Source organism: Pundamilia nyererei, unplaced genomic scaffold (genome assembly GCF_000239375.1).
Source record: "Pundamilia nyererei isolate P.nyererei 1_Seehausen unplaced genomic scaffold, PunNye1.0 scaffold00210, whole genome shotgun sequence".
Lineage (NCBI taxonomy): Eukaryota > Metazoa > Chordata > Actinopteri > Cichliformes > Cichlidae > Pundamilia > Pundamilia nyererei.
Genome location: NW_005187611.1, coordinates 966,125 through 984,777, shown reverse-complemented (window position 1 = coordinate 984,777; position 18,653 = coordinate 966,125). Strand labels below are relative to the sequence as shown.

At 42.6% G+C, this 18,653-nt stretch overlaps 1 protein-coding gene across 1 annotated transcript in view; it reads left to right on the top strand.

The window, feature by feature from the left end:
• The first annotated feature begins 204 nt into the window (after positions 1–204).
• The window catches only part of cacna1fb (calcium channel, voltage-dependent, L type, alpha 1F subunit), a 31,099-nt gene continuing 12,650 nt past the window's right edge, over positions 205–18,653 (top strand). The window contains 25 exon segments of the mRNA XM_013914621.1: positions 205–376; positions 547–647; positions 1,158–1,263; positions 4,174–4,313; positions 6,474–6,628; positions 6,711–6,863; positions 7,131–7,327; positions 7,429–7,532; positions 7,908–8,059; positions 8,955–9,029; positions 10,034–10,115; positions 10,299–10,510; positions 10,624–10,849; positions 10,933–11,140; positions 11,218–11,338; positions 11,569–11,644; positions 11,739–11,787; positions 11,866–11,926; positions 13,650–13,752; positions 14,068–14,197; positions 16,579–16,638; positions 16,735–16,841; positions 17,008–17,095; positions 17,276–17,383; positions 17,875–17,927. Of these exon segments, the coding sequence (XP_013770075.1) occupies positions 296–376; positions 547–647; positions 1,158–1,263; positions 4,174–4,313; positions 6,474–6,628; positions 6,711–6,863; positions 7,131–7,327; positions 7,429–7,532; positions 7,908–8,059; positions 8,955–9,029; positions 10,034–10,115; positions 10,299–10,510; positions 10,624–10,849; positions 10,933–11,140; positions 11,218–11,338; positions 11,569–11,644; positions 11,739–11,787; positions 11,866–11,926; positions 13,650–13,752; positions 14,068–14,197; positions 16,579–16,638; positions 16,735–16,841; positions 17,008–17,095; positions 17,276–17,383; positions 17,875–17,927 (2,948 nt within the window). The 5' untranslated portion in view covers positions 205–295.

The following is an 18,653-nucleotide window of genomic DNA, read 5'->3' as shown; positions in this document are numbered from 1 at the left end:
GGATATATGGAAGGAAATGGATGGATGGGTTATTGACGGATTTATCGATGGATAGGCTAAAACTGGAAAAGTCTTGTAGGTTTCGACATTTTTCTGTGCATTTCTTGCATTTCCAGGTTCTGGTCGTAATGGCTACGCCAAAGCTGTGGATGGGGAGGAAGGAGGGGGCGAAGGTGAGGAAGAGGAGGAGGGAGGAGAGGTGGATGGAAGAGGGGACAGAGAAGAAGGAGGAGGTGAGGAGAGTAATGCGGAGTGGGATCAAGAGCTGGATGGAGAGGACGAAGGAGGTGTGAGGATGACAAGAACAGACACGCTTCACTCGACCACAAGTTCAACAGGAACGCAGAGAAAAAGAGGACAACACGCTAAGAAACAGGTGAGAAAACACGCTAAACACGCAGGTGGAAGGTCTGACGGCAGGTTTTCAGTTATAATATGGAGCTGCTGACCTGAACCATTTTTGGAAAGGCAAAATAAAAGACAATAAAAGAGTTACCAGTGTTGATGATGCTATTGATGACATGCTTGATGTCACTTCCTCCTCAGGTGCAGGGCACTAATCAGGTCCAGCGTGCTCCCCGGGCATTATATTGTCTGAAACTCAACAACCCAATCAGACGGGCTGCGCTCCATATTGTTGAGTGGAAGTATCCTTTACTGTGACCGTAAGGAGAGGTTAATTAGTCCCAGGTTAAAAATGACTTTATTGCTTTTTTTAATGTTATTTTCTGCCATATACTTATAATGCTGCTTAAATTTTCTTTTTTCTTTTTTCTTTTATTGGATAGATTATTGTCGAGTGTCAGTTTATAATCAATAACACAAACAAAATGTATATATTAATAGATTATTTTAACTGCACAGAATTTCGGGGTATAATTGGGCTGCATAAAGGGCTAATATATAATTATACTCATCCAAAAGTACTTTGTTAGAGTCCTAGAATTGAAATATAGAGCTGGACATCTGCAGAACAGGTCCTCCTTAATATACCTCCAGAGCCAGCAGGTGACAGGAGAAAATCTCATGTAATGCCGATGATGTTACACGATTTATAGGGCTGACATTTAACCACTCCAATGTCATGGAGTGGTTAAAATTGAGTCCTCGTGTCAAAAACAAAGCTTGTTTTTAGTTGTTTCCTGAATGTAACTCAGGCCATTTGACATCTTCATCCTGTTGGCCATCTTTGCAAACTGTGTCGCCCTGGGAGTTTCCAAACCATTTCCTGAGGATGACTCCAACTCCACCAACCATGATCTGGTGAGATAAGACACACAGTCACAAACACACTGGACTCAGGTAGTTAAAATTTCTCATGTCATGATCAACCATGGAGACCTTGTAGTCTCACATCAAACAGAAACATGGAAGTTTGGACTTGGTGATATTTATTAGTTTCCTGGAGCTGTACTGTGCTTTCCCTCTGGTTCTAGTCTTCATGCTAAGCTAAGCTAAGTTCTCCTCGGTCAGTCTCTGTGGTGGGAATGAAAGTGAAATGCATGACATGCTAAATCTAAGCTCCAAAGAAGGATTTACCATATTTGGACTACAGGGAGGACTGCTAAGCAATCAACCAATCACGCAAGCTTGGATAGAAGCAGCATCCATAAACTATATGGGTGCAATGCACAGAAATACATAGCCTTCCAATGATAACACTTTTCACCAAAACTGAAATAAAACTACTTGGATGAGCTGCATATGACACAAGTACATGCAGGGTTTTTTCATAAACACAGTTCAGAGGTCCAGTTTAGCAGATATAAGATACTAAAGTTGCTTATATCTGCACACCTGTCAGAAAATCCAAACAGATGAGTTTCAAAAACACCTGCTATATGTTTGTTATGTGTTTGCTTGATCGTTCGCTTTAGAGGTATTTTTGTTGCAGGTTCTAAACGTATTTCTTTCCATGGCTGAATTCAGAGACTACGGACATGGACTGACTTTTAGAGACAGCCTCATGTGGCCATTAGAAGAACTTCAGTTTTTGGCATTTGATTTAATACACGGGGAAAACAGCGTGCAAGCGCAATACACGAACAGTGCTCAGTTATTAGGTTCATGGGTGATTTACAAAAGTTGCACTGTTTTCTAAACACAGGCAGAGTCAATCTATCATCATCATTATTATTGTTATTATTGTTATTGTGGTTATTATTATTGTTGTTGTTGTTGTTGTTGTTGTTGTTAAGCAAAAAATGTGTTTTTTTAAAATCAGAAACTTGCAATAAATTGTGTGTTGCAAATATTATTAAATTAGTTTGCATTATTTATTTCTCCTCCCTATATTTTGCACTTTGAGACAGGACCTACGCCCAGAAATACACATGCAACAGTGTCAGTAGAAAAAAAGTCTCTGGGTTTCCTTTCACGCAGTCCTGTCACTGTGCTCTTTTGTAAATACTGACTCTACTTTTTTTGTGTTGAGTGTGTTTTTGCCCCAGAAGTTGCTCCGTGGTTTGTGCACTGATTGCAGATTCAGCTCCACTTTGTGTGTTGCTCCTGTGGTAGAAGTCATAGGTCATGGATGCTGATGCAGTAGATGACTGACAGGTTTGTGATCAGATCTGAGGAGTTTCTGCTCTGATGGTTTGGCTTCTCCTCACTCTCCTCTTTATGTCTGCATCTCTCGATCTTCACTTACAGTTGAACTGTACTCGCTGTTCAGGCAGCCACTTTGTGCTGAAGTGACATCTCTGCCTATTTCGACAAACACAAATCACAGTAACTACATGTTTAGCCAAGCGGCGTGAAAGGAGCTCAGGCTGATATTTATGGATCCACTGTGGAAACAGAGTTTAATGTTCAGTGGTCTGTGGTAGAGATAAACCTGCAGAGGATTGCTGGCTGAATCTGCAACAGCACTCTGCTGCTTTTTATTTTCAGTTTGTTGCTTAGCTGTTCAGCTACAACATTATTATTATTTATTATTGTTTTGTAGCTTCTGAAAGTGGAAATAGGCTCAACCTAATATCACAACAGAGCATGTAATAGACACCGGTCCACCGTTTTGGAGAAGCAAAGCGTCTCCACAGATTTACACAAGCAGCATGAAAGGGAAAACCGCGGGAAACCCTTTAAACAGCATTATTAACAATTTACATCTATATATATTTTAGGTGCCTCAGCTTAATCGTTTCCTGCAATTAAGGACCCTGGAATATACTTCATACGTTTTTTGCTCACTACCAACTTTGTGGCTTTAAATATATTATCTCCCCCTGCTGGTAATGCAATTTCTGCATTCATTTCATGTTTTGGAGAGGCAAAGCATGAAATGGACTCAGTGGTGTCCCGTGTCTATTGCACGCTTTGCTGCGGTACTGGGTTGGTTTGCTAACAACTGAAACTTACTGATGATATTTGAACGCATTTGTTAAATGCTTTCAGAACCTAGATGTGGATTTGTTATTATTTTTGTCATAAAAACTGGGTTATTTATACTGTGTCACAGATACTGTCTACAACTAGTGAAGCATGAAAATGCTTCCTCTCGCCTGTCGCTGCAAAGTAAATAATGGGGGGAAAAGTAATACAGTCAAACATGTATTTGAAATGAAAACATTTTGTGTGTGTTTAAGAGAGATTTAGAGTTGATAACTGCCAGCAGAAAAAAATGAGCCCTGTACATAAGTGTGTTCGTGTTTCTTTGTGAGGACAGGTCTTAAAGTGAAGGTCATTTGTGTGATATTGTGGCTGTCGGAGGCTCAAGAGTGTAGTGGTTTACACATCCGCTGGTGGAGAAATAAATCCTTTGGGGTTGCGTGAGGAGGGGTTTAAAACATCTGCCACATCAAACACGTGGATCTGCCCACTGTGGCGATGTCGTGTGAATAAGGGACCAGCTGAAAGTAGCTTTTTTTGTGACTGTTGGTGGGTTAAGATTTTAAGTTTTGGGCTGAAGGTCAGGTAGGACTTGAGCTTATATCGAACAATTTGAACGATAATGCCTCCATTTGATAATGATCCTCATAAGTGTAGGAAGATCAGTGTGTGTGTGTGTGTGTGTGTGTGTGTGTGTGTGTGTGTGTGTGTGTGTGTGCGTGTGTGTGTGTGTGTGTGCGTGTGTGTGTGTGTGATTGGTAATTCTCCGAAATACTCACAAATTCACCACGTCCACGTTTACCGGGTTACGCACACAGACATGGAACATATTATGTGTTTCAGGAACAAGTGGAGTATGTCTTCCTCATCATCTTCACCGTGGAGACCTTCCTAAAGATCCTGGCCTACGGTCTGGTGATGCACCCCAGCTCCTACATCCGCAACGGCTGGAACTTGCTCGACTTTGTCATCGTCATAGTTGGGTAAGCAAATCAAAAGATGGTTCTCACCGTAGGCTATTAGGATCTGTTGGTTCCCTGTGTTCTGGGATCCTTTTCTTTGTTGCTCTCTGCATGTTGCAGCAGTAGATCTGATCTGACTGCAGAAGACTTTCAGTAAATCAGGCCCAGCGGTGATGTCATAGTTTCACTCAGTTTGCAGGTTCTGTCTTTTGACCTCTGATTTCTACACAGTGGACTGAACTCATCCAGGAAACCTAAGCAGCCTGATGCGTTGCAGGAACACGCTGTTTAACCCTGAACCTCTGGTACTCCACAGCTGCAGAAATGGTTCTTCTTAGACATCTGAGTGATGTGTTGTCATTTTAGTTGCTGATGATTTTGCCCAGAGCTGAGGGTCCTGGGTTTGAATCCACCAGATGCACGGGCCCTGCTTTGTGGGTATCATCCAGGGTGCCACACCTCTCACACTATGATAGAGGATGGGTAGAAAGATGGAAGATTTGCTGCAAATTTTGCTGTGTTGCATCATGTTGAATCAAATTTTATTGTGCAGTATCTGTAAAATCTGCAGCATATATTCTGCCTTTCTACAAGCCAAAAGAAATGGCTGACTTAGATTACTGATTTTTGAATAGTTATTATTACATATGGTAAATACAGCCCAGTAGTTTAACAGGTTGGCAGCAGCTCTGAGTCATTTCCTCCGATCAGTCGCTGACTGAGATCACACTCAGTCCTGCAGGTCCTAACCTTGGTTCTCTTTGTTATTTCGTGTCCTTGTTGCAGGACGCTGATGCGACTGGATGTCCTCAGGGTGATAATGGTGATGATGATGATGATGATAAACCCTGTTGTCATGGTAACACAGCCTGAGGAAGCTATGTTCCACTTTACAGTCAGGATGCTATATGTGGGACACTCAGGAGTTCTTGTAGGAGTTCAGTGTTTGATTTGTGTTCTGTCTCTGAAGCTGGATTTACTTTAAAGGCAGTTTTCATTTTAAAGACATGTTCTGTAAAAAAAAAAAAGTTGCTTCTATTGGATGTTTTATTGATAGCTGTAGAAAGATCGTGGATTTCAGCGAGTCTAAATGTGTTGAAGGATCCCAGGGGAGGTTAAGGGGGGTTATCGCAGGTTCATAGCTTTAATATTTTTTTTACTCTGTTTACTCAGGAAGTAATTAATCTGCCTCAGCTGGAAATAAGCCACATCTTGATCTAATCTGTTTGTGTGGTCAGACATTCTTATTTGGGGTTTCCTCCTGTTCCAGTTTGTGATCATCTTAATGCAGAATCACAAACTTCCCTCCAGCTTGAGGGACCGTAGATGGAGTGGCTTTATCAGACTGGGCCTCCAACAGGCACAGGTGGTGTTTTGCAGCCGTGTGTGAAGCAGCAGGATGGCACTCCCCACCTCCTGGACTGAAGGTTGGATCCAAACTTAAGCATTTTCAGTCCTTCCAGTGGAGTTTAATCGCACAGTTTCAGAAATAATCTTTGTCCGTACAGTATGTCTGCAATTGTTTGTCACATGATGATTAATGGGTCACGGTTCACCCAATCTGAGGCTTCTCTCTGCTGGAAAAAGGTGAACGTCCACCTAACTTCCTGCCACCTGATCAGCTTCTGTGACAGACGTTTGATGGACTGCATATCTTAACAACATGAACTTTGAAGGCACAGTCGGTCCAGTCAGTCAGTCTTTGTTTTCTTCCTTGGTGAATTTCAGTAAAGTAAACTAAATAAAGGTGGCAGATGTGTAACCTATTTAGGCAATACGAGAACTACAGGATAGTGCTGCTGCTGTCTTGTCTATAGAGGTTACAGGTGAAAATGGACCCTGAGGTGAGCACGATAACTCCCTTTATCTGGACCTCTTTCAATTTAAGGTTATGCTATTTGGCCTGAAAGATAGACCTGCAATGTTCAAAAGGCTGATGGGACGAGCTCTGGGGGAGTTGAATGGTGTCATCTGGTTGTTTTATATATATATATACGTATATATATACATGAATGACATCATTGTTTTCTGCAGCTGCTGGAAACAACACTTGTGTGATGTTCAAGGTATACTGGTCAAACTCAGATGTTGGTCTAACTGAGATCAACTGAAGCCCACATTTCAATGAGCTAGATCATAAAGGCTGATGTTCCTTTTGTTCTTCTGATGTTTTCCGCATAGCTTGTTCAGTGTTGTCCTGGAGACAATGACTCATAAGTCAAGTGGCGAGCAAGCAACAACCCATCACATGCCTGGGAAACCTGGAGGTCTGGATGTCAAAGCTCTAAGAGCCTTCAGAGTCCTGCGGCCCCTCAGACTGGTTTCTGGAGTCCCCAGTAAGTTTCCTAGACTTTGGCGTGGACTCACTGTGTGCATGGTCAATGGTTGTCCACATGTTCAGCTGTGTGTGTCTATCAGGTCTGCAGATTGTGTTGAACTCCATCATGAAGGCGATGGTTCCTTTGCTTCACATTGCTCTGCTGGTTCTCTTCGTCATCATCATCTATGCCATCATCGGTCTGGAGCTCTTCATCGGACGCATGCACAGGACCTGCTACTATATAGGAACCGGTATGATCGAACACACAATGCAGGACACCTTCACACAGATCCTGCTTATTTTTTGATGACTGTAGAAGCTAAAGCGTTCTTCCTGTTAAAACTTAGTTCTTCTTCTCACTGTTGCCAAGTGATTTCTCAGAAGGGGTCGATTAGATTTTGAGGCTTTCTCTCTGCTCTTGTAGGGTCTTTACCTTAAATACAAAGCGCTTTGAGGTGACTGTTCTTGTGATTTGGGGATATAAAAATAAAACTGAATTTAAATGGAATATTCCTCAGATAATTATGTGGAGGATGACCCGGTGCCGTGTGCGTTTGCTGGTCATGGCCGTCAGTGCATCATAAATGGCTCAGAGTGTCGGGGAAGGTGGGCTGGTCCCAATGGAGGAATCACAAATTTCGACAACTTCTTCTTCGCCATGTTGACCGTGTTCCAGTGCATCACCATGGAGGGATGGACTGACGTGCTGTACTGGGTAAAATGCATTGTGGTGTCATATTTACCAGCCTGTCCAAAAACATAAGAGGTGCTCACTTTTCATTGTGTCTTCTCTCTTTCTGTTGTGTCTGTGCACAGATGAACGATGCCATTGGGTTTGAGCTGCCGTGGGTGTATTTTGTTAGCTTGGTGATTTTTGGCTCCTTCTTTGTTCTCAACCTCGTCCTGGGAGTCCTCAGCGGGTCGGTCATCTCCAAACACAAAAGCTGTTCACATATATATATATATGTGTGTGTGTGTGTACTTAGGCAAATAAAAGGACACTTTAGATGCATTTAATAGTGTAAAAACCTCATTCTTATCTGAGGCATTATTCAGGGTTAAACAGCTGAAGTTTCTGATATAGTTCAAATAAGTTTAAGGACACATCTTATCTTAAATATATTTTTAGCCCCGATTATGAATACAGGCCTAACTTGTAATAGCAGTGGTAATATTTTATGTTCTCAACACTCATCATTGTTCAATATCTGCTTAAGTGAAGCATCTGAACCCTTCTTCCCGTGCTGATGATTTTTGAGGAGTTTTAAATGTCTGAATCGTTGTGGATGCTGCAGAGAGTTCAGTAAGGAGAGGGAGAAGGCAAAGGCTCGTGGTGATTTCCAGAAGTTGCGAGAGAAGCAGCAGATGGAGGAGGATCTGTGTGGGTACATGGACTGGATCACTCAGGCTGAGGACATGGATGAACTGGACGAGGACGGAAACCCACGTAAGGCTTGGGCACACTATGGTTTCTTCTTGGTGGACTGTCGTGGGTTTCTTTACTCAGATTGGCTCCTTTAGGTCTCCAGTGTGACATTTGGTCCCAAACATTAGTTGTGATCATATTATTATCTACCTCTGCTTGTCTGGAGTCAGGGGGGAGGGGGCGGTCTCACCAAAGTAACCCAGGTGTCCCCACCTAAGACCCTCTTCCAGCAGCTCTGGGCCTCAAGCCAAAAAAGGACCTAGGATACCTTGGAACATGTGGCATCCTAATCACTATGCAGAAACTGCCTCAGCTGTCTTATTTTAATGGTCATTTTCACACAAATCGTTTAGATGACTGAGTCCAATCAGAGGAGCTGCAGGAGCCCAAATACAGTACAGTGGCTTTAAATATGGCAGCTCCCTGTGTTTTTTAGCAGGTTGTTTCAAACCTCCACTGAGCTGTTAGATGGAAACTGTTTTCTGTATCCTGCTCTCCAAACCATCAGTTTCTCTGCTTGTGTCTTTATCTCAAGCACAACAGCAGAAACCAAACGAGCCAGAAATGTGATGTAAGGTAGATGCTTGTTAAGCCTTTTGTTTGGTTGCTTGGTTTGATTGTAAGTTTCAACATTAAATAACATTTGTGTCAGAGAAAATATCCACATTTCACCTCACTGTAAAACAATATAAACAGAAAATAAGCACTACGAATATATATTTATTTCTTAACACATTACTTTGGGAATTCTTGATATTTTCTTATTTTTGCTCGCAGCAATAACTTTGAATTTATTTGATTTGTCATTGTCAAAAAGTTAGTTTTGTGTTTGGCTTGGCTGCCACACGAGGCTGGCGCTCTCTCTGTATTTCATTTTAAGCTGCTCATTTTAATAATAAATGTTTTTCTCTCTCAGGGCCATCTCTGGGCGATCTGGCTGATAAGAAGAGAGGGAAGTTTGGATGGTTCAGTCACTCCAACGAAACTCATGGTGAGACACACATGCAAACACTGTTGTGTCTCCATCACATCAGAGGATTTTTAGTGCCAGAAGTGACCTTGTTAGGATAAGAAGGTGCAACGTCATGAGCTGAGGCTAGCAAGCTATGTTAGCAAGCTACATTTCTTATATTTAAGAGTGCAGAGAGAGACTGTGGAACTTCACTCATTGTTTTGATGGTTTTACCACACAGCAGCCCAAGCAGCTGTTACCTATTTCTATTAAAATTCTACAAGACACCAGCACAACAAACATGGTGGAGAGGTCCAGTTTAGTTACCTGAACTGTGTCAGCTTCAACACACCTGTCAATGCAACGACATCCCCCTTTAACCCTCACCGATGTCCAGATGTGCGAGTCATAATAAACTGTGAAACTAGCCACACAGGCCAAAAACATTTTTTACCAGAAGAGCAGATACAGTAAAATCCAACAACAGCTGGAGAAGGTATCTGTCTGACACAGGGACCTACATTATGGAGATTTATTTTTGGTTCCTATAATAAGGTGGCTGTGTTAACAGAATGATGCACCAGTACGATTAATAGAAGCACAATCACACACATAATATGTACAGTATATATGAGTTGTGTTATCACAGAGACAGCTCTGTGCAGTTTGTACATCTCTCAGTCTAAATGCAAACGTCATCCTCGCTGTCCCTGTAAAATATCTGGGTCTCTTTCTGTCCTCATATTTATCTGACCCTGTTTCTGATCAGACTTACTCTCCGAGCTCGTTCAGCTGGATTCACCTCAGTATAGATTCACTGAGGAGGTCGGGAAACGTCAGCTTTCATCAAACGGAGAGGGAAAAATTTGTGAGATATACTGTATGACTAAGATATGAATATTTTATACTTTATATTTTTGTTTGCATAACAAATAAAATATATTGATAGTGTAGAAATTAATAAGTGCCACATTTTTTAAGAAGCAGGATTGTTGACTTGCATTGATCATTTATTAATATTTGTCTGTTTGTGTGTGTTTCAGCGAGTCTTCCTGCCAGTGAAACGGCGTCTGAAAACACAGAGAACATCGATGAGGAGCACACCAACTGCTGCCAGGCCTGCTGGTAACACACACACACACACACAAACACGCACACTTTCAGTTCGTACATCACATGATTCTTGCTTTAGTGCCCCCTTCAGGAACAACTTCACATAAAAACAAAAAATGTTATGTTTCAGTGCTCAGATGATGAAGATTGGCTGCTGGTGAGTTCACTGACCTTCAGAGGTTCAGCAGACTAAAGTCAGCACGTTAGACTCACCTTCACCTGAACGACTCTCTTTCTTTGCCTCAGTCGGACGTTACGTCGCTGGAACCGAGTCTGTCGCAGAAACTGTCGCACTGCCGTCAAATCCGTAACTTTCTATTGGCTGGTTTTGCTGCTGGTCTTCCTCAACACCTCCCTCAGCGCCTCTGAGCACTATAACCAACCAGACTGGCTGACTCAAGTCCAGGGTAACAAGAGCCTCCTTCTCCTCCACAAGAGGAACGGGTCGTAGAGACACTGATATTTCAGTTTGAAATGTTGTTGAGCAACATTTTCTGTGTCCGTGTCTCTGTTTGTGCAGACATTGCCAACAAGGTGCTGCTGTCTCTCTTTACGGTGGAGATGTTGCTGAAGATGTACAGTTTGGGTCTGGCCCATTACTTTGTGGCGTTCTTTAATCGTTTCGACTGCTTTGTGGTGTGCGGTGGCATCGTGGAGACCATCCTGGTGGAGCTGGAGATCATGCCTCCTCTGGGGATCTCTGTGCTGCGCTGCGTCCGTCTGCTGCGGATCTTCAAGGTGACACGGTGAGAAAACACACCCGAACCACCCGATGCAGGTCACACGACTCGTCACGAGTCATCGCTGAGGTCACTCTCTGTTTGCTCAGGCATTGGACGGCTCTGTCCAACCTGGTGGCATCGCTGCTGAACTCCATGAAGTCCATCGCCTCGCTGCTGCTCCTCCTTTTCCTCTTCCTCATCATCTTCGCCCTGCTCGGCATGCAGCTGTTCGGAGGAAAATTCAACTTTGATGAAACGCAGACCAAACGCAGCACATTCGACGCTTTCCCGCAGGCGCTGCTCACCTGTTTCCAGGTAGCACTGCAACCACTTTCTCCCAGTGATGTCACGACGTGCAAGGAGCGGGCGCCTCACGATGACTGTGTGTTTAGATCCTGACAGGTGAGGACTGGAACATGGTCATGTATGACGGCATCATGGCATACGGCGGCCCCGTGTTTCCTGGGATGATCGTCTGTATTTACTTTGTCATCCTCTTCATCTGTGGTAACTGTATCCTTGAATCCTCCTGATGCACCAAAGTTCTCAAAGCTGCATTTGTGGTAATACATGTATTTGTTGTTTTAGAGGCATCTTTCAATTTCCACAATACTTAATACCCCTCCTTGAGTTTTAGTGAAACAATGATCTCCTATTGAGTGATTGTGCTCAAGGTGAAGATCATCTTTGTTGTTTTATGAGTAGTAACCTGTGAAAACATCAGCATCCTTAACGAGCATCAGACATCCTGCTCAACGTCTTCTTGGCTATCGCCGTGGACAACCTGGCAGGAGGAGACAGTGATGACAAGAAAAAAGAGTAAGTGATGGACGGAGGACAAAAGGAAAGAGGGGAGGAAGAAATAAAAGCTAGTTGTTGACTTCTGACTGCACTGTTGTATTTGTGTCTTCAGTAAGAAGGAGGAGGGAGCAGAGGAGGAAGCTACAGAAGAAGAAGTGAAGGTGAACATCAAACTCCGACTGTAATGTTTCAGTTAACTATCAGCGATCTTTTTCTTTGAGGGTTGTTTGTCTTTTCAGGTCGATGTTGATGAAGACACTGAGTATGAAGAGGAAGAGGAGCTTCCTGAAGGAGATGAAGGTCAGTCCTCGGCTGAGCCCATCGCCACATTTCAAGTTTAGCCGAGAAGATGTGACGCTGAAGTGACAGGAAAACTAAATTCACCATTTTAATTGGATGATAACTCAGAAACGACTGTAAACAAGAAAAGTCACAAGCTTCACAGCGCAATCAAAGAACATTAGTTTACTCCCCACTGAGGCTTTTTAAAGAGATCTTTAAGGAACCATTTTAGAGAAAGTCCTATGTGAAAGACACAGGGACAACAAGATACCCATTTTTAGTGGTTCTTTGACAAATTTACAGTTTTAAATCAGATTACTGGAGGAGATTTAAGTGCTATTTAATACCAGTTTAAAAGGTAGCTGGATCCTGGATAGAGGGAAGATATAGTATTGATTTATTTATCATTTATTTAAGTTGCAAGTTGTGCGAGAATTCGCTGTAAAGGTGCCCAAAGAGGACCGAACACCCTCCTGCACACAGTCGGCTGTCTGTAGTGTGAGTCAACAGGCTGCTGAGACCTCTGCTGAAACATTAGGAAGGTAGATTAAAAATATGTGGGACAAGTTATAAAACTAGATCCACCAATCAGACAAAGAGGAGACGGGAGATCCACCAATCAAGCTGCCTGACTCACTCTGTCTGTCCAGTCCAGGTCCCAGCATTTCTTCCAATGACATGAACTGATATTTATTTGGTGAAAAATCTATTTTCAAAGAAAACAGCTTGTTTACATTTGATGTCGTGTTTTTTATGTAAGTAAGTAAAAGTAAAATTTATTTATATAGCACTTTTTAAGACAAGAAGCTATTACAGAGTGCTTTACATGGGAGTATAAAAACATATAAAGTAAAACAACATATTTCACACGAACATTACCCAAATGCCTGTTTAAACAAATGTGTTTTAAGCTGTTTTTTAAAAGAAGCCACAGAGTCGATGGTGCGTAGCGGGGGAGGTAAACTGTTCCACAGTATTGGAGCCAGGCTTTGAAAAGCACGATGCTGCTTCGTTTTTAAACGGGTCCGTGGAACAGACAGAAGACCGCTATCAGTGGATCTAAGAATCCGCTTTGGAGAGTAAGGTTGGAGAAGCTCAGCGATATAGGTAAAAGTGAGGATTTTAAACTTAAATCTGTACCCAACTGGAAGCCAGTGCAAGGATTTTAACATGGGAGTGATATGGGAGACTTTATTACTGTGGGTTAAAAGCCTGCAGCATTTTGGACCACTTGGAGGCGATTTAAGGAAGCCTTAAACAGACAGGAAAAGAGTGATTTACAACAGTCTAACCGGGAGGAGATAAAGGCGTGGACAAGCATCTCCAGTTCAGCATGGAGACAGTGCTGCATCATGGGGTTTTTTCTATGACAATGATGCAGCTCTAGTTAAGTGCAAAACAAACCTTTTTTCTGGATGAATACATATTGCTGTATTTTTATTTTTAGCTTTACAATAATCCCTCCAATAATCAGTAAATAAAACACGAGTGTAATATAATCAATATGACAAATGTCTGAGAATATGTTAACAAGAACAGTAACACAGGAGCTTCAAGTGATGAACCAGGAAGCTGCTATCAGAGACTTTAAAGGTGATGAAAACAGAGGCTCAATGTATGAATATTTAAATATCAGTACCATAACATGCAACTATCCAGCTCTCAATCACTGAAATGATGGATGTTCTAAAAGCTAAAACCATCACCCTCGGATCATTCACTTTCCTTTCTCCTTTCTCAGAGGGAGGAGTCCAGTTAAAGATGGCCGATCTTGCTCCTCCTAAAGAGAAGATTCTCCCGATCCCAGAAGGAAGCGCCTTCTTCTGCCTCAGCAAGACAAACCCGTGAGTGTGTCGACACATGCGCGTGCATCACGCCGTCTAACACCTCTACAGGATGAACAATAACAATCCCACAAATATGTTTGAGTCATGTGTTATTGTTGTTCCCTTTAAGTAATATTTACATAAAGTTAGATTTTCTGGCATCATTTCTAGGAGTTTTTTAGCTTGTTGATGTGGTTATTTTAGACATAATGTGTTTTGCTGTGTGGTTAACTTTACCCAGAGTCTGTGTTCCAGCTTTTGTGATTGAAGTTCTAGTATCCTTCATGCTGGGACGTGAAGCCTCTAACACTAACTCTTTGTCTCCGTCTGCAGTATCCGTGTGGCCTGCCACACTCTGATCCATCACCACATCTTCACCAACCTCATCCTCGTCTTCATCATCCTCAGCAGCTGCTCATTGGCTGCCGAGGATCCAATCAGAGCCCACTCCTTCAGGAACAATGTGAGTCTATATTGTGAGATCTGAAGTTACTCACAGAGGGCTGAGTACCTTTGGGGACACACTTTACCTCTTCATCCAAATTACTGCAGAATTTCTCTTTCTCTTTTAACTCCCATCCAACCTGTGGGGCGTACACACCGACAACATCAGCATCACCTGTTTGATTTTCAGCTTCAAACTTGTGATCCTGTCTGACACCATCTTCACCTCCGCAACACTGTCCTGTCTACACCGTGGTTGATCAGTTTGAATCCACCTCCGATGCTTCTGGCCTCCTGCAAATACAATTTATCTTTTCCTTCTATGAGTCATCAGCCAGCTCTCTCCCTTTATCAATAATAGATCCTACATTTGAAGTCCCTACTCTTACTTCAACACTCCTACCTTGCTTTCTCTCTCGCTGCCTCCTAATATGCCTTCCACCTCTCCTCTTCCTTTGTCTTCAGCCAGTAGTAGCTCAGCATCCATAGTTCTGGACCAATCTGATTCTTGATGATCCCCATTCTTGATTTGGCAAAGATTTTGTTCCCAATACCCCCTCCTGACCTAACATGCCTCCATTATCCAGGCTTGGGACCACCACTAGGATGACTAAAGCCAGCGTACTCTTAGTTCCAGGCCTTCTTGAAACGTATTTATTCTGCCTGTCTGGGTGAAATAAGACAAACCACCATGTCAGCCACCGCACCACTTTCACCATCACCAAGTTACCTGATAGCCAAGCAACCAATCGCAGCAGAGCACAGCATCCCTCCAGCTGATCCAATCCTGTGCCAACCCTCTGTGGTCTGCGCTGGGGGCGGGGCCTCAGCAGATTACACTGCAGAAGTGGGTCAGTGCCTAACCGGGTTAAAGAGGGAAACACATGGAAACACATGGAGGCAGAAAATCACCAGTTCACTGTCAGATCCTGAATACTCACAGTGTGTGTGTGTGTGTGTGTGTGTGTGTGTGTGTGTGTGTGTGTGTGTGTGTGTGTGTGTGTGTGTGTGTGTGTGTGCGCAGACACACAAACTTAAACACTCACATGCAGAGCAGCAGCTGGCTTCATGCAAGAAGTAGCAATTCACAACAGCTGAGGGAGGAAATTACTTCAAACATACAATCAGACCTGCTCATACTGAGCGTTAACCCTGTGTTTGCCTCCTCTGTTCTCTACGAAACTGTGCAAATTATACATTTTGGTTCTATCTTGAATTAATTAACGAGCCTCTCGGCTGCCGTCCTTACGAACAGTGCGCATTTCTCATTGATTGTGTTTTAACCGTCTTCAGCAAACCGAAAATGAGCTCAAGCACTTTGCTTCTGTTTCTGAGCTAAAATGACACCATGAACCTTCTCAAGGACTTTTGAGTTCTGTGTAGATGAGCTAAGGTAGTTAAACATCTTTTTTCTTGATATGCAGACTTCTCCGCTTTAAACTCCCACCATCATAAAACCAGTGACAGGTGTTGGGCTACATGAAGGAACTGAATAGGAAGGAAAGATGAACGTTAATGCACTGAAGGAGGAAAAATGGCAGCACAAGGGTTCAAGTGACTGTTGACGCCCAAAGTGGCACGTGATGGCTGCATGGTATCTGAAACAGCAGGTCCTGTCCAGTGGTTCATACCTACTGTACCAAAAGCAGTTTAAGATGAACAACGAGTAAAACCAGCGATGACCTCAGGAGTTGCTGATGTGTGCAGAGAGCAAAGGGCAAACTGTGCAGTTCGATCCTACAGTAGAGCGACTGTAGCACAGGCTCCACAATAGCAGCCAAACCAAGCTTGAGATGCTGAAAAATCCCACAAGGCAATTGAAAGAAGGATAAAGCCACCACCAACTCATGTATGAAATATGATACACTTGGTTTTACGGGGCAGAGTTGCTGAACTTTCTGCCAAATTAAATTAAAACTTGTTCAGGACTTAGGTCTCTGCTGTGTGCCTCTCTGTCGTCATCTGAGTGAAAACTGAATGTGTCTCATTGAGCTGCTGCTTCAACTGTTTCTTGGACTTTTTTCTTGATTTATTTATTTATTTATTTTATAGAGCAGGATGTTATTATCGCAACCAGAAACTGTTTTGAAAATAATTTAATCTCACAGTTTGCTATCAATATTTTTATCTATTACTTTATTTTGGCTGCCTTTAAGCCTCTAACACAGCAGCTACTTCACCATCCACAGCCTCAGTTACATCACAAAAGCCCACATAAAAATATCTTATTTAAAAGAAAATGCTAAAATGCTAATAAATGAAAAGCAAATGTGTCAGCTGCACCTGCTTTAATCTGCACACGTTATCCTGACTCACTGGTGGAAAGTTATTTCTGGATTCTGAAGAAAAAAATTGAAATGTTGGACCTCAGTCTGGTTTGTTTTCAACCTCTGTGTTCAGATTCTGGGCTATGCAGACTACGCCTTTACCTCCATCTTCACTGTGGAGATTCTGTTAAAGGTAAATATTGCCTTCAGCTCAATGAAATAACTCACCCAGGCCCTCATCTCCCTCTTTTGATTGTCTTGCATTGCCAACATGTTCTCTCATTCACAGATGACGGTCCACGGAGCGTTCCTCCATCAGGGCTCGTTCTGCAGGAACTGGTTTAACTTGTTGGATCTCCTGGTCGTCAGCGTCTCTTTGGTCTCCTTCTTCCTGCAGTCAGTATCCAAACAACATACATTCTGACTTTCCTGTTTGTTTCAGTCTTTGTCTCATGCATGGTTTGCTGTATGTGTTTGGACTGTATTTAAGGACAGAGACTGTTTTGATGTAAGTGTGTTTAAACAAACTGAGGTGTGTAAATGTGTGCGTGTGCCTCTGCAGCTCCAGTGCCATCTCAGTGGTGAAAATCCTCAGGGTCCTCAGGGTGCTCCGACCTCTGAGGGCCATCAACAGGGCCAAAGGACTCAAGGTAACATTACACAGTACAATGATATGTTCACTTAATGTGGGGCGTACAAAAGCCTAGTCAAAGGGGTCAGTGGGGAGTAGCGATGGTACATATTGAGGGTTGTAGGCGTGTACCAGGCATTGTGCTGTGTTATTTTAAAAATACCCCCTGACTTTGTGTTTGTTTGTTTTTGTCGCGCAGCATGTGGTCCAGTGTGTGTTTGTGGCCATCAGGACCATCGGAAACATCATGATTGTCACGACCCTGCTGCAGTTCATGTTCGCCTGTATTGGAGTCCAGCTCTTCAAAGTGAGGCTGAGAACGTCTACTTACACACTGGACACATTTTTGGAAAAACTTCCGAGTATTCTGAGGAGTAAAAGTGTTTCATTGGGCAGAAGGGGAGAAAATAGAGTGTGTTTTATAAATGTACACTGTTTATCAGGACAACACTGACCCTGATTCTGAATTTCCAGAGCCATCAAAGGGCCACCAAAGTAAAGAAAAACAGTCAGATATGGCAAAACAGGAAATGAAACATTTTCACATATTCGATAAACAAACAAACAAAAACAAACCAGAGAAATGGATGTTAAAAAAACCTTCTAAAACATAACCTCAAACACAAAAAAGTATTTATCGTGTGTCCTATATTTACAGTGCATCGAACAATAAAGACACTGTAGCATTATTGCGTTCTGCTCCAAGTCTCTGTTCATATTTTTGAAGTCTTAAAGCTGTGACTAAACGTCAGCACAGTGTTTGTGTTTGTGGTCCAATCTGTGTGTTTTGAATTTCAGGGTAAATTTTACCGCTGCACCGATGAAGCCAAACACACCCCCGAACAGTGCAAGTGAGTTTTCATTATTTAAATTGTTCAAAACTGAAGCCAGCTTGTGTTTTAAATACTGACATTCAACTTCAACAACAATAAACAATCTAATTTTATTTCACTCCGGAGGTAATCCTCTGATTTGTATTCAATTCCAATGATTTATAAAATCTAAGTCTGTATCTTAGAGTTATACTTTGTTTCTGATGTTTAAAGTTGCCACTCAGTTTAGTGCAATTTCATTTTAATTTGATTCTGATTCTAACTATCGATGTCACAACTTGAGATAAGATTTTATGTCTTTTTTGTAAAAACAATACTTGGTTTGCAGCCGAGATGAATATCAATCGTGGCTTCCAGGTCTAAAACGTCGAGCTAGGCTTGAAATGCCTTAAAACAGGGGTGTCGAACTCCAGCCTCGAGGGCCGGTGTCCTGCAGGCTTTAGATCTCACCCTGGGTCAACACACCTGAATCAAATGATTAGTTCATTACCAGGCCTCTGGAGAACTTCATGACATGTTGAGGAGGTCATTTAGCCATTTAAATCAGCTGTGTTGGATCAAGGACACATCTAAAACCTGCAGGACACCGGCTCTGGAGGCCTGGAGTTTGACACCTGTGCCTTAAAACATGCTTTTTTCCCCCTAATGGACAGAAGTTTGGGCTGGAGGGACTTATCTAGTTGCAGAAAGAATTCCGATTGTGTGGAAGAAACGGCCTTGTCTCCTTTCTCTTCAGTGAACACT